Source organism: Mixophyes fleayi, chromosome 5, assembly GCF_038048845.1.
Source record: "Mixophyes fleayi isolate aMixFle1 chromosome 5, aMixFle1.hap1, whole genome shotgun sequence".
Classification (NCBI taxonomy): Eukaryota; Metazoa; Chordata; class Amphibia; order Anura; family Limnodynastidae; genus Mixophyes; species Mixophyes fleayi.
In genome coordinates, this window is record NC_134406.1 from 142,910,936 (window position 1) to 142,927,224 (window position 16,289).

The 16,289-nt window shown below is 37.4% G+C and overlaps 1 protein-coding gene across 2 annotated transcripts in view; it reads right to left on the minus strand.

Moving 5' to 3' along the window:
- GABBR2 (gamma-aminobutyric acid type B receptor subunit 2) overlaps window positions 1-16,289 on the minus strand; it is a 683,104-nt gene that overhangs the window by 635,693 nt on the left and 31,122 nt on the right. Inside the window, exon 1 of one of the 2 annotated variants that reach the window (XM_075212900.1) lies at window positions 12,668-13,027. The exons of the other annotated variant lie outside the window; for it this stretch is intronic. Coding sequence (XP_075069001.1) covers window positions 12,668-12,913 — 246 coding nt within the window. The 5' untranslated portion in view covers window positions 12,914-13,027. Of the gene's footprint in view, window positions 1-12,667; window positions 13,028-16,289 lie in introns of those variants that run through there. 2 annotated transcript variants of the gene reach the window in all.

Consider the following 16,289-nt stretch of genomic DNA (forward strand, 5'->3'; position numbering starts at 1 on the left):
CTTACCTGGATCTGTGTGTTGCCGCTTTAAAAAACGAAATTTCCAAGTCGTACACGCAACTGACGTCATTTGTAAGTGTCATGATGTCTTCTCATCAGATTTTGTCTTTGTCTCTTTACTGGTAAGTAGTTATTTTTTCTGTTTTGCTCTGTTCACTATCGGAATAATTATGTAGGAGTAAACAGTGTTGGTGTTTATAGCACCGATAACTCGATTACCACCGGATGAACTGCAAGGGGTGCAAATGCAACAGTTGCTTGTGTGTAGGGCAGGCTGAATACATACAGGGCAGCTCTATTTTTACACAGCATTTCAGAGTCAGGCTAAGTTGCCAAACATGTACTCCTGATAGCTTGGGTTTTACAGGTGTAAATTTTGCACCCAGTAGCTGGATTTTTCCCTATATCTAAATCAGTCCCTTTATTCCCCTCTTGAAAACACTGGAATGTAGTTCTTTAAAGAGTTCCATTGAGTACTTTTTCTGTATGTTGAGTGAGACAGCTGTTCTAATAATAGAGAAGGTAATATGGGAGTTTAAGAAAGCTATAATTAACTCTTGACAAGTACGACATGGTCCACAATCTAAGTGTCTATGGCTTTGTAATTCAGTTCCTTTAAGTGGAAAAGCATACTAAATTCACACATCAGAATGGCTATGTAATTGTACCTGCATCCTAATTCATGACTTCTCAGTTAGTCCTAACATCAAGCAAATCTTAAATTTGTGTTAAACACAGCTGACCATATACGAATATGATAATATTTAATATAAATAAAAATGCTGAGTTTGGAAACTGTACGCAAGTCACCAACTTTCTGTAAAGTGAGCGTTCCACTGACAACTATAAGTACTGTATCATTTAGAACAATAACTATAATAGAAAACTTAAATAGAATAAAACCTTATAACCATTACTATTGTCCTAAGAGTACCATATATGTAAATCTTTTCAGCAGTATATAACATTGGGTTACCTGATGAACACAAATAATTAGACATGTAAAATCAGAAAATTCATATGTTTTTTTTTGGTTAATAGTCCCTATAATTTTAAAGCCAGTACATTGCTCGACGCCATTAACAACATGTTTTATTTAAAAGACAAGATTTAGACAAGGCAAACTGGTTGTTCTCTACCAATCTGTCTGTTTTGCCTCTGCAAAAGCGGGATAGGGATACCTGATATCCCCACCATGCCCACAAGCCTTCATTGTTTGTAACTGTATCCGCAGGACTCTGATTTAAAAGAACACTTATTCTACTGGAAAGTCCATGTCTTGCTATTTCCTCCTGCCTCTTTGGAGGGTCCTTTGCTGGATTAAGTGGGACAGCTTCTTTCCTTACAATTGGACTACATCTGATTTTACCTGGACGTTAGACAATTTGTGAGGGAGCACCATCTGGAGGGACTTAAACCAGGCTTGTGTAAGCCAAACCCTATCCACAAGCTCATTGGAGCTAAGGACATTATGGATTCTGTTCCAGGTCTCCCTGCAGCAACTGCTAAACATGTGTGGAAGAATGTGGATTCTAAGAGGTTGACTAATAGACATAAAAGCATTGCATGGATGGCTATCCAGGGGGTTTTGTATCTCAGGACATTCATACACTCCCAGAACCTGTGCAGATATGTTCACTGCCCCTTTTGTATCACTACAAGGAAAACATCTCAGCATATTTTTTAGGACTGCCATACTGCACAGGCACTGTGGGATGCCTTGGAACATGAACGCCCATGACTTGCCTTTCATACCATTTGGCATTTTATTTATTATTTCCACTCTTGGGGCTATTCTTCTCTTTCTCCTGTGATTCTGTTTTTCAATAAAGCTTTGGGCCTTTGACTTCCCCTCCCTTAACCCGTCCACCCCATTCCCCATCACTGTTTGAAGTTTTGATGAAATGTTTATGCCTTAATTTATTCATCCTCTCCTTATATGTGTCTGTCCTTCAATAAAGCTTTGGGTCTGTGGTCTCACCCAACTTTCCCCTTCATTTACCCCCCCACAGCCATTTCTTGTTTGAAACTGTTGTGTTGTTTAAGTGATACATGGTTAGTGGCGTACTTGATGCATATTGTAGGGTGTCATATCTTGTACCTTATGCCTAGTATAGTACTAACACGTATGTCAGATTATGTTTCATTGTGTACTTGAATATAATGCATTATATGTTTTTTGTACCTTTATACAAAATAAAGATACTTCTTCAATCAAAAAAAAAATCTGTCTGTTTGACAGGGGTGCAAGGAGAAATCTGCGGTGTTACGGCACCGTATTGCCATAAAAATTGCACAGCCTTGATGTTCCTCTGAACATTACAGCTAATTGAATTCCTCCCTACATGTTATAAAATGTGTTACGCTATTTGCAGGAACACAATAAACATGCCACAGTACTAGTAGGCCATATGTAGAAACTGATTACATCTTGAGAGCTAGAAAGTATTAAACATTGGGATGCCTGGAAAGTAAATTTGGCATAAAGAAAACACAATTTTGGCAGTTAAATTTTAGAGTTACATCAAAGCAACCGGATCTGTCTTAACAAATGTTGCTCAGTTTTGATTGAACATCTGTCAAAGCTGATTACTGCATTAACATGTGTGTAATAACCTGCCCACCAGAATATATATATGGGTTCCCTTTTGATATGGACATTCAGCCTGGCTAAATGATTTGGTCTTCCTAATGTGTTTCTGAGTTGTTAAAAGAACCATTTTCCTAGTAAATTGGCCAAGTGACTTCATCGCCTCATGTACTCATGTGTGGCCAGCTTAACTCTCTGGGGGTCATTTATGAGCAGCAAAAAATCTAGGAGTGCACAGTGCATATAATGGCACTTTCCCTCTGCATTTTCTTAGTCCATTTGAGAAGACACATTGTGTAACATTCTGTACATTTTAGTGACAGACCAAAAATTATAACTCTTTAAAACTATAAATGTCATCTCAAAGTACAACCATCTGTCATGTTTACACTATTCTATAATTAATGCTTTATATAACTGAAAACAATTAGGGGCTGTCTTTTGTATATTACGTATTATGATTTGATACGCAAAATGTTTTTTATTACATTGCTTTATGTGTGCAAGCTAATATGTGTCACTGGATAAAAATAGGGTATAATTTTAATTTATTTTGCTGCTTATAATTGTTGTTATGACTCACCTATGTTAAAGATTAATAATTGGACGAAGGTGGTAATAAATAATTTCTGTACACTACAATCAGTTGCGATGCGATTAATACGCGACACAATTATAATCGTAACAACATTTAAATAAGTTTAAAGTATTTTCTATCTTTTAAAATAAAATAGAAACATGGTGAAGAAGCTAATGCATGTTTCCAACATTAATTCATCATTCTATCCGCTTTTGCCCTTCAAAACACTGTGCCATGCCGCTTTTGCCCCTCAAAACACTCTGCCATGCTGCCTTTGTTGCCCCTCACAACACTGTGCCATGCTGCCTTTGCCCATCAAAACACTGTGCCATGCTGCCTTTGCTGCCCCTCAAAACACTCTGCATTGCTGCCTTTGCGGCCCCTAAAAACACTCTGCCATGCTGCCTTTGCTGCCCCTCAAAATACTCTGCCTTGCTGCCTTTGCTGCCCCTCAAAACACTCTGCCATGCTGCATGTGCTCCCCCTTGCTTCCGTTCACTCACTTATCTTTTCTATTGGCTTCTTTCTTCTCTTTTCTTCTAATCTTCTCTTCTTGTCTTTTGTCTTCTTGCTTGCCGCCGACTCCTCTCTGTGACGCTCGTCACTGAATGTGATGACGTCACGCCCGATATTTAGTGCGGACGGAGCAGGGAGGAGGAGTGCCGATGTCGCGGACAGGAGAGTTTTTTTTGTTTTTTTCAAGGAGCCTGCTCCCCCCACCAACGAAATGAATGGACTCAGCCTGTAGTCAACGATTTGCCAAAACGAGCCTAAAATTAGGTATCGGTTTTGGCGAACCGGTGGGTACTGACTGAATCCCACCACTGGTCATGACCCATCGACCAATGAATGTGGACCTTAACAATGTAACTGTGTTACAGTATCTAGACCTTTCTGCTGCTTTTGATACAGTTGATCACACTCCTCTCTTACACACCCTTCACTCCATTCGCCTTCGTGACACAGTTATTTCCTGGTTCACTTCCTACCTATCGAACCGCATATCCTAACAAATACTCCCCTCCAATCCTATTATCTGTTGGGGTCCCACAAGGCTGTGTTCTTGGCCCTTTACTTTTTTCATTGTACACCTCTTCTCTTGGGGCACTAATTCACTCATTCGGCCTCAAATACCATCACTACACTGATGACATCCAAATCTATATCTCTTTCTGACTTCTCTCCTTCTGTACTATCTCGTGTAACCAACTGTCTTTCTGCTATCTCCACATGGACATCCCAACGCTACCTAAATCTCAACATGTCCACCACCTGACCACAAATCTCCCTCACTGTCAATAATGCCACAATTTCCTCATTCTCCGAAGCCCGCTGCCTTGGTGTCACACTTGACTATGCCCTCTGCTTTATTCCTCACATCCAGACTCTCTCCCAGTCCTTTTGACTTCACCTTAAAAACATTGCCAGAATCCACCCTTTTCTTACTCAACATTCTACCAAAACTCTTATCCATTCTCTCATCATCTCCCATCTTGACTACTGCAACCTCCTGATATCTGGCATTCCTGACACCCATATATTCACACTTCAATCCATCCAAAATGCTGCTGCAAGACTTATCTTCAACTTTTACCGCTCCACATCTGCTGCACCATTTTGCAAATCCCTACACTGACTTACTGTGTCCTCCAGAATCAAATTCAAATTACTCACCCTTACCTACAAAGACCTTAACAACACTACCCCTGCATACATTAAAAAATCTCACATCAAAATACTCTCCCTCCCACCTTCTTAGATCTACCTCTGAACTTCGCCTTGTCTCGTCTCTGGTTACCAACTCTCATTCCCGTCTACAATACTTCTCTCGTGCTGCTCCCCACTTATGAAATTATCTACCACACTTATTCAGACTTTCCCACAGCCTACAAATCTTTAGATGCTCTATAAATACCCATCTCTTTTTTAGAGGTGACTTTATCCCCGAAAACACTATTCACACTAATGCACCCTCACAACTGTCCAATCTCCACTCTGAGCCATATTTGCTTCTCTTGTTTCAGCTGTGCCCTCTTCCACTTACAATGTAAGTTCTCTAATGAGCAGGGTCCTTCATACCATTTGTTTTCATGTCTGCATTTATTATTAATAATAATAATAATAATAATAATAAGTAACTGTGTATCTTTGTGATATAATTGTTTTTTACAATGAGTACATTTTTATTAGCGTTAACTACACTATGCAATGGATAGGTAGTGAGGACAATGTTTAGTTAGAATGGAAACTGCAACGGAAGATAATCTTTTTAGCAATAGGCCTGAACCTTTCCCCCCTTATCATAGAGTTACTGGGCTACCACACTCTTTTTTATTTGTTGAGCTAGCATTTGGGTGGTTGGGTGGTAAATGCTACTCTCTGTCATGTGGCATGCTTCACCATTACCAAAGGAATCTTTTAGAAATTTTAGGAAAATTAACATGGAGAAAATGACAGGAGCATAACATAACAGATTTTCATTACCACCCAACTGTCCTTATTTAGACAGGACAGTCCTGATGTGAGGAATCAAGACAGCTTTGTCCCATTGATCAAGAAGTTGGAAGGTACCTTCACCAATGTTCTGCATAGCAGACCAGCGGTGAACAGGTATTTTGTGCATATGCCACTAGAAATAGGAGGGAAGGGGAAAAGACACAGCCTAGCACTTCAAAGGTGCTTTGCACACCCCTGGAGGCATGACCCAATCGCACCATGTCCACATTTCCTGTCCTAATTTATGGCATTCCAAAGTTGGGAGGTATGGCTTTTGGAATGATATTATCAGTACACGGCACATTCTCGACTACAGAAAGTATATATGACCTTACTAATATACTTAATATTATTCAAACCACCAAAACTCAAAAAAACACAAAACTGTTTACAGAACAAATAAGGGCTACTAGAATAGTAGATTAGGCCAGCAAAGGAGAAGTTACAATCTGATAGGACAAACATGCTTTGATTTCAACACAGAAAATATAGTAAGTACTGCGTATGAACAAAGTCAGAAAAAAGATGAAAAATTGTGAATAGGAGATTGGCTTGGGTCTAGTGGCTCAAAATAATTGCAGGGGATACCTATCCTAGTTTGTATATTGCTTTGTATTTATGCACCTATAACTAAGATCAATGGCAGAATTAGTAGCCATCTTCATGCTGCCACTGAGGGCAAATACTTATTTTGCTATAGAACTAAGGCTAGAACAGGAGGAGGATGCAAAGCAAATTATGAAAACAGGTAATAATTAAGAAATATATGCATTTATTGTTTAGCATAATAATCATAGTTTAAAAGGGGGGTTGTGGAAGGAAAATTAAATTATTATTGTAGCAAGAGGCTATTATAATACTCACATAATCTGCCTAATGGCAAAAAGTTAGTTTGTTGCTTATTGGGTTTATTACCTTCGCATTACTCATATACTGACATAAAGGTTATTTCCAAAGAGGAAGTGTAACAAGTTTGAACTATTTTGTCATTTTGTTTATTTAATTAATAAATGTGCTGTCCTTTTTTTTAAAAAAAGTGAATTTTTTGTATTCTTACTGTACAATGTGATGCTACCTATGCTACATAAAATCTCTGTAATCGGCAGACCCACGTTGAGAATGTGAAGGGTCTACCCTACTGATCTCCAATCAGTACAGCATCAATATTCTTTTTATGGATATTTGTTTCTCAGAATCAATTATTATTATTTCCACAACAAGGGAAACCCTCAGAAAACAAAATAAATTTGCTTAACTTAAAAGCAACAAAACACAAAATTTGGTTGCACATCAACAACCTCTGTTGCTAAAAACAATTCTATTAAGAGCAAATAATATGATGAATGTTCTTCCAAAATCTTTAGGACTACTTTGAATAATAATTGTTATGTTATATACCATATGATGTTATTCTGAGTCGTATTATAAGTCTTATATTATTCAAAGGGGCATATTTATTAAATACAGCATTTTTAACACAATCCCTATTAATCATTATCACAAAGATAAGATTTATTTATTAAAAATCTTCAACAGGAACAGCAATCACAAAAAACTTATGTTCCTGTGAAGACCACTCTCTAATCTTTACTATAGTTACTATCGCAAAGTAAGAACCTTTGTGATAGTGACCAGAGGGGAAAGCAGTAAAATGCGGTGAGGGATCAAAGATCCTTCTACTGCAATGATCTCCCCATAGAGCAGACCTGAAAAATTACACATGTGGTAATGTACACCAGTTAGAGGTGTCGTACATCACCATATGTGTAAATGTATTTTCTGAACTAGTTAAATTGTGGAATAGAGCAGTCCCCATACACATGTATGGGGACTGCTCTGGATTCCGAAACATAATGCAAAGAAGCAGAAATCTACGATATCTGCTGTGATGCATGGTTCATAAATTTTCGAATTACTTAAATGTGCGTCAGTCCCCCAAAAACTGTCATTTTGAGGGGAATTTAATGCTAAAAACAATAATAAATAGGAACCCATGTCTTACTCTATGTCTTATTATAAGTCATATCATCACATAATTATTAGATGTGGGCTACAAAAGTCCAAATTTAACAAATTTACTTAATTTTTGCCCTAATATTTTACCAATGTCAGGATTCCTAGCATGAATTCCAGAGAGATGATAATGTAAAAATAAAGTGTCTTTATTATGCAAAGATTCACAGGCAGATAATGGTGCAGTAAATGATAATGTCAACACAGTTTAAGGCACCAGATAGAACAACAGGACTTTCAATATAGCTGAATAACTCATGAAGCCACAATTAGTAAAACAAATCATAGAGTAGCCGGATAGCAGACCTAGCTCAGATGCTAGAGACACAGAGAAGAATGAAGACACAGGATGTACCACAGTGTCAGGATACTTGGTAGACTCAGGAGGCACGAGGCACTGGATAACCACAGATGGCAGGATACCTGGTTTACTCAGGAGGCATGAGGTACTGAATTAAACAGGACTCGAGGTCTTGCCAGGTGGCACGAGGCCCTGGATCGATCCATAAGTGTCAGGATAGAGCAGGGTCAAACAAGCCAAAGGGTCAAAAGTAGGGAGAGCAATGAAGGTACCAGGGAATGAGCTGGAGTGTAGTCAAGAACTGAGCCTGGGTCTGGTTCAGAAAATAAACAGAGTAGCCAAGAAACAAGCTGGGGTCCATGCCAGGAAGTCAGACTGGAAAAGGACACAGGATACTCCAGAGAATCAGAAACACCAGGCAAGGCAACAGTGAACTGCCAGAGATTACTGGGAGAGGCAGTCTTATAAAGGCAGTGAACAGGTGTGTGTGCTGATTAGGGAATGAGGTAACTCCTGCTAGTGAGGTGGTATGTGCAATGGTGAGACAGCAGCTCTGGTGGTAGAAGAGTACTGCAGGCCAGGTTCACATAATGGCAAGATCACTCACAGTTCTTAGCAGACAGGAGCTCAAGGAGGCAAGCAGCATCTCTATGGGAGATGCTGCAGTGCAGCCCAGGACAGATCCTGACAACCAACAAATACTTTACAAACCATTATAAAGATCTAAATAACTACTTCTAACATGATATAGGAATAAAGATATATTTTCCAAAATATATAATTTGTGAATTACTCTGAGACTACATTTATTTTGACTTATTACTAAGAACTTTGTACCAATTTTGCAAATTATATGCCGGTTCCCTTCTTTTCCACTGTACTTGCACCAAAGAATCAGATAAATGCAATATTAATGCTAATTACACAGTAATTATGTTGTTTGTTTTTTCTGTAAATATTCAGTAAGATATGGGGTTATTTACAAACAAAATGCAAACTTGCAAATGTGCAGTAACCCACAGTAACTGATCACACAGTAGTAGAGGGGAGTGAAATTGCTGCAAAATTGAGTTATGTGGTGGAATAGATTGACAAAATGTTTGAGTTTTCACCATTCCCCACTGCATTTGGAAATTTGCATATCGGAAAATGTATAGTCATTTTCCTCACCATTTATTTACATGGTAGCATTAATTCTGCAGTGCTACATAGAGAACTTACTCACATACTTACCCTGCCCCATTGGAACTTACACACACGTTCTCTAACACACACACTGAGAGAGACTATGGTCAATTTAATAGCAGCCAATTTACCTACTAGTATGGTTTTGGAGTGTAGGAGGAAACACGGGGTGGACCAGGGGTGGATTGGCCATGTAACCTACCGGGAAAAGACCCGGTAGGCTGATAGCCTCAAGAGGCCGACTGGTATCTTTTTAGAGGGTTTAAAAAGAAAAAAAAAATATGTGTAATTATTTATATACTATTAATTTAATGTTGGGACTGGAGGGAGGCCTAATTGTTAAATGTGAGTGCTATTGATTAAATGCCAGGCATGGTTGGAGTTTTCTAAATTTCATGTACCCCTTTTTTTTTCCAAATAGGGACTTCAACAATCCAGGATCCAGACAAGCAGCAACTGATCCAGCAGCCACAGGTGGTGAAAGTGACAAGAACAGGTAGCAGAGAGCAGGACAGTCTGCTAACTGTCCTGAATCTGTTGGGGCAGTCCAGAATTTGGGTGGCTGTCTTGCTTAGTCAGGAATTGGTACTGCTCGTGAAGGCAGAGCTTCATGCAATTAACAGTAGTCCACACAGTTTTGCCTGTGTATATGTCATAAATGATAACCCCCCTGTCTTAAGTACCCAGGGCACCCTTGATCCTTATTCTAGCTCTAGCGACACTTTAGTGGTTCTTACATTGATTCCATTGCCTGCCTTCTACATTGCATTGGTCCAATTTTCAGATCACTTTGTTGAACATATGGCCAACCCCATTACACTGACAATATCATTAATCCTGCCTCCTTTGCACTTACTTTATCACCAGCAAACCCTTGGAATAGCTCTCCCCTTCACTTATGCCATTGTCTGCCAACCTTTCCTACACTGTTATTAAATCAAACCACCACCACCATCAATCACAGGGCACATTTAGGAATCATACACAATTGTTACAAAAGAAGTGTTTTCTTGCAGATGCTTGAAACATTTCACCTTTGTGGTGATCACACTGGATAGTCATTTATTATAAGGATTATTTTTAATGCATTTTTTGAAACACACAGTACACATTTTCATATATTAAAGAGAGAGATTTGACTGGTAGTTTACAGCTCATGATGTCAGGGAAAGATGCAACAGTGCGATGAGGTGCTCATATGCTGCTGTGGCAGACTGATTAAATAGGATTCTGCCAACAAGTTTGGTAAATATGGTAATGGTAATAGTTAAACTTATTAAACAAAGTCAGATATGTTTCTATGAACGGAATTTTGGAAGGATGTGTTAGTAGGCAACTAAAGAACTTTGAGCACAGAGACATAAACCAGTCGCAGATAATGTAAAAGGATTCATATATTTTTATAACTCAGGACTGGCAGCTTTTTCCCTGCTTTGTTTTAGAAATAACCTACTGTGTCTTAAGTCATCACATCTAGGTTTTCCTAAATGATACTACAACCGAATTCCAGTAGTTCTAAATTCTCCTACTTTTGTGTTGGCCCCACACACAGTTTATTTGGACCTGCCCACATTAAGCCACTTCAAGAATTTATTCCAGGGCCACATTAAGTTCCCAATCTGCCCTTGGGGAGCACATACAACCTCCACACAGATAAGGCCATGGTCGGGAATCAAACTCATGACCCCCAGTACTGTGAGGCAGAAGTGCTAACAACTAAGCCACCATTCTGCCTATATAGTCTATGAATAGAGCTGAGTTGATGACAATCAATTATTTCTGCTGTGTGGTGTTGTTGGGGTAGGTCTGGAAACATTAAAGGTCAAATTCCAGCAGTGACAAATTGTAAATTTGCATATGTTGGACATGTGGAATGCTACTTACAGAACACTGAGGTATATTTATCAGAGCCAAAGATGATGGTGTTCGCCTTATGCATTAAGAAGCCACTACAACCGATAAGATTCCTCAAATATTTCAGGTGATAAGCTTCCCTATGCAAAGCATGGGGAAGCCTATTAAACAACCAAAGCGATGGTATTGCTGCAATTCTTGTTCTGTTATTGCCACACTTTAGCAAAAAATGAATGAAAAAATGTTTTATTAATTTGTTTTAATGAGCAATTTTTTTTTTAATATATATTTTTTTAGATATTCATCTTTTTTTTTTTTTTTTAAATCATTTATTTGTTTTACTAAGTGGACTTGGGCTTTCAGTTCCACTGTGCATGCGTAAATTGCAGCATAATAAGAAATAGACCCCCCGACTGCTCTCTATTCTCTAGTAGTGCAATCAGGAACACACAATGCAATGATGCTGCATAATAAGACGGCAATTGAGTACTTTAACAAAGCAGAACGAGTATGAAAGAGGACTGGGATCTCGTCTATGCAATAATTTATGATTTGTTTGTGTGACATGTTTTACCAAGGTAAAATTAAGTGTACACTACATATATTAATTGAATGGTATTGTTTGGCTAGGTTTACAAAATCAACCATTTGTATTCTAACACAAACAATTTGAAATACACTTGCTGCATGGCTGAACTCAAATTAAAACCGCATTGTAATACCTGCAGACATGCTTGTGAACTAATTACATTGAAGCCGTCATATTTATGTCATGCAGTATGTGTCCAGACTTATATCGCAAACAATATTTAGCAGATAAATTAGTTTGCAAAATAGCAGAATGTTTCCTTTCCAAGCAACTTTCAGATATGGATGCTCCCAGGGAAGGGCTGGCAAATTTTAGCCCGGGGGGCAAGATTCGACTCAGCAGCCTATTAGAAATATTTTAAAGAGAGAAAAATGCAGGTGGCTCAGTGACCCAGCCGAAGGTAGCCCAGTAAGGGATCGGTCTGGGGAAAATATGCCCTCCTGCCCCCAGCCCAGCCTGCACCTGGGTGTTCCCTTGTTTAATTCAGTAAAAAATGTTTTCAAATATATATTTCTCAGTAAAATATACCATTTAATACTAAGGTGCCTATTTATTAAGGGCAAAAAGCCCTAACTCTGGTAAAAACTGGCAAATTGCTGTGATAGAAAATCAGCCTAGTAATTCATAGACCCCCATGCATCTAAAATGTCTGTACTAATTATAACATATCTTTGATAGTATAACTGTACAAAATAATGTTATCAAATTACTAGATAATTATAGAACTGCACAATAAGGAGGTATTCACATTACTTGTTGTAAAGGCCTGTTTTATCATTCACACATATATATAGATACATTTTATAAAAGAATAGACACATAGACATTCACTGAAGCTCCACAATGATCATTTTTTGTTAATCTCTGTAAAAATGTAGTTTCTTTTTATACGTTATTATTTTTTAAGTTAGTAATAAACATTATCCTTTGATAACCCTATAACACCGATCATTCACTTAAGCAGACATATTAACACAGATTTAGCATTTTATCTTATTAAACTATCTGTTGCATGACAATATATACTACTTTGATTATTTGTATGTTTTATTTACTGTACCTGTGAATCTGTAAATGTTAACTGCAGCTGATAATCCTTTAGAATGCCAGGATGGCTGTCTAAGTGCCCCAAGGCTAGTTGAATGGCAGGCAGGACACCTGCTGTAAGATTTGTTGGGCCCATAAAGCGACTAATAGGTAAGAGCCCTAGAATTGATAATCCTACTGGATTTGATTCACTGGAGAACAGTGTCGTGAACAACAAATATATTCCAAAAATACCCCTCTTCCACTTCCAAGTCACCATGTTTTATACTCGGTCTGTCGCTCTCCTTTCCTGGAATGTTCATTACTAGAGCCTTGGAGCTATCTGTCAACATCGTCTTCCGTGTGTGTCTGAGAAAGGGATGACTGTTATTAAGGGATAAAGAGCTCACCAGAGCTAGCTACTCTACAGTGGATAGTAAACCTGTTCAACAAATCCGTGGCTATAGATAAACACAGTGACACAAACACTGTCAATGAATACCTTGCTGCTATATAACCTTCAGAGAATCTACAAATATTAGGTTATGTTATACGTAATGTTTGCAGGTCATTTTTGACTACAGAATATCTTTGTTGAAAAGAAATCAAATCCCATCACAAAAAGCCAAGGTTAAATAACAGGAAATGCAGACATGCAATAATTTTTAATGTCCCCAGTGCATATCATTGCACAATTCCTAAATGCAATCATCCATTAATCATAGCATGACATTATTTTAACGATATTTATCCCATTTGAATAACTTTTAATAAGTGTAAAAAAAAGATAAAAGTTTAAATGGAAAAAGTGCATTTTTATATAGTGAGACCTATAAAAAGAGGGTTGGTGATGGGTTTATGATAAAAACTAAAACAAAAAAACCCTGTTCTGAAAGAAATACAAAAAAACAATATCAAATTTGTTTGAATAGCCTCTAAAATAAAAATGTATTCTCTGCAAAAATTGGTCCAGCAGAAAAATGCACATGAGGTGCAAATTTTGAAAGGATCAATGGTGACAAAAGGGTTAACCCCCCCCCCTCCCCCAACCAGATCTGATTAGATAATATGGAGGTGAACACAGATCTGATAAGCTAAGCTTCAGTTACACCTTTAGGAAATACCACTGCAGTTTTTCATATAAATATGTCTATGGCTTCTGAAGAATTCCTCTATGCTCTTATGTGGAGTACCTATGCATAGAGTGAGGCTAATAAATAGGATTATAGATTTATATACTGTCCACCTAGAAATCTAAAAAAATGAAATCAAGGTTTTTATTGTGAGATCTTTCACACATTTTTGATTAATAGCACACAAGTGCCTATTTTGTCTACTCTCCTGTATGTGCATACTTTTTTTTTTATTTAAAGTAAATATGGCTCGTGGCTCAGTTTGAATCTTAAGCTCCATTTTACATAACACTAAATACTTCCCGTGGACATTGCTAATGACTCTAATTAGGAATTTCTAAACTCCTGCTGAGCAAACATAAAACTAAACATTTGCAAAAGCAAATGTAGTGCTTTATCATGTTTGTTATTTTCCAATAATATTTTCACCCTCTACCAAAGAATTTTGTTATATAAAGCTACAGATATTTAATGTGGTTACCAGTGACATAACTACAGGAGTGATAATTAATGTGATCCAACCATAAGCAACATACTCTAAAGTGTACATTCCAGCATCAAAGCTATTTTACAGGACCACACTGTGTCAGTAAATTAATAAATGTCACAACTTATAATAGGAGTGAAAAGGGTCCATAAAAGTAAAAAGATACACAGAAAAATGTCATGGAAGAACCTAAATGGTCTAATCCCTCTGACCTTTTTAATACCTCATACTATTAATTATATACATTGTATGTTCCATACAATTGATCTCACAATGGCAGGGCTGGCATTCCACCATATGTAGTGGTGACTGATAAAATAAAAACATGATAAATTCATAGGATAAATAGAACATGATATATAAGAGATGGAAAAAGTGCAATGTTCTAATAAACTCGACCACAGAAAGAAACCAAAATTATATAATGAGTGTTAAAACGTGTCTGAGGAAATGTATTATGTTTCTTCAGTAAACTGATATTGATGGAGATATCTGATCTAACCTGAGATATAGCAAGTCGTTTGGTGAAGAAACTGAACGTGCTGATGTATAGGTTTTAGATAATAATATTATTTGGGTTTCCAACAGTAACTCTAGCTCCCCCCCCTTACTCTCCGATCTGTAAGTGCATTTTGTAATCTTAGGTGACTTGTGACTTTCCTAGAAAACGCTACCTATATCGAGTGATCAACTTCTTATGTTCTTGTTCCTGTTACAGCTCAACTTTTTGTTAATTTTTGTTTGGGAACTCTATGGTTCCTGTGATGTGTATTGTTAAAGTACATATTTAATTACTTATGTTAAGATTTATTCTTTATCAATAGTGATTGGATAATTTATGTGTCACTGGTTTTTACATATATCTCTCACAACATGTAATTGGGATTGTATGATAATTGTGTTGTAATCTCATAGGTATACCATATCAAAAGTTAGCTAGGTACACACTGAAGAATTTTCCGACTGACGTGTTATCTCAAACGATTAAACCTACAAGTGAAAGTCCGATCAGTCTGACAATTCATCCATACACACTGACACGATTTACCTACAGATCTGTGCTCTTCATCTGGTCCTCTAGTCTTCAGAGAATGACAGCACAATATTCATTCATTCATTATTGTTACATTGTCACACTAATAAAAACCGCCTTGTTATAGCTATCCACATGTCCAAACAAATTTCGTTAGCTTCTGTGACTCTGAAACAAAACATTTTGTCTCAGAACGAACAAATGAATTATTCCTTATACAGCACTTTCTACATTTATTCGGGATATTCATCGCTTGCATCGGCTGAAAAGAACACAACTCCGTAAACTCTATGGAGATCGTGAGCATGAGTGCATACACACTACATGATTGGTCGGTGGTTGGTCGGAAAATATTAAACAGTACGACCAGCCAAATGAAACGATGATTGGCACTTTAGGACGACTTTAGATCATAGAGTCACTATACACACTCACATGATATCTGATAAAACGTTCAGATGTCGACTGATTGCAGGTTTTTCGTGCAATCATCGGGCCAGTGTGTACCTAGCCTAATTTGTATACGGTTTTCTTTATATGAAAAAATTATTACAATAGATTAAAAAACATAGATTACATTTATATAAAAAAATTAAAAAGTTTAAAAATCTTAATGTATTTTTTTAAAATAATACTTTATTCAAATAATAAAGCATTTCTCTAATTAATTTGAATCTGCTATCACCACCCTGAGATGGCAATATCAATACAGGCATTGTAAAAATACTGCTCTGATACTGTAGCCATTTTATGACCACAAATGTGATTGCAGCTAATATGAGGTAAACAATTCAACAGCAGAAGCCTATCCCAAAATGATACTAATATATCCCCTTAATTGTCCAATACCCACTGATCTTCAGTTGTACTGGAGAAATTTGAAAGTCTTTCTGGTTTGCACTGATTAATTCCCTTGGAAAACAGGACCAACATCAAGAGGCACTCCAGGCTGTGCAAGGTGTAGAGGGTGCACTATCCGTAGGCATATGGTCACAGGAAAATG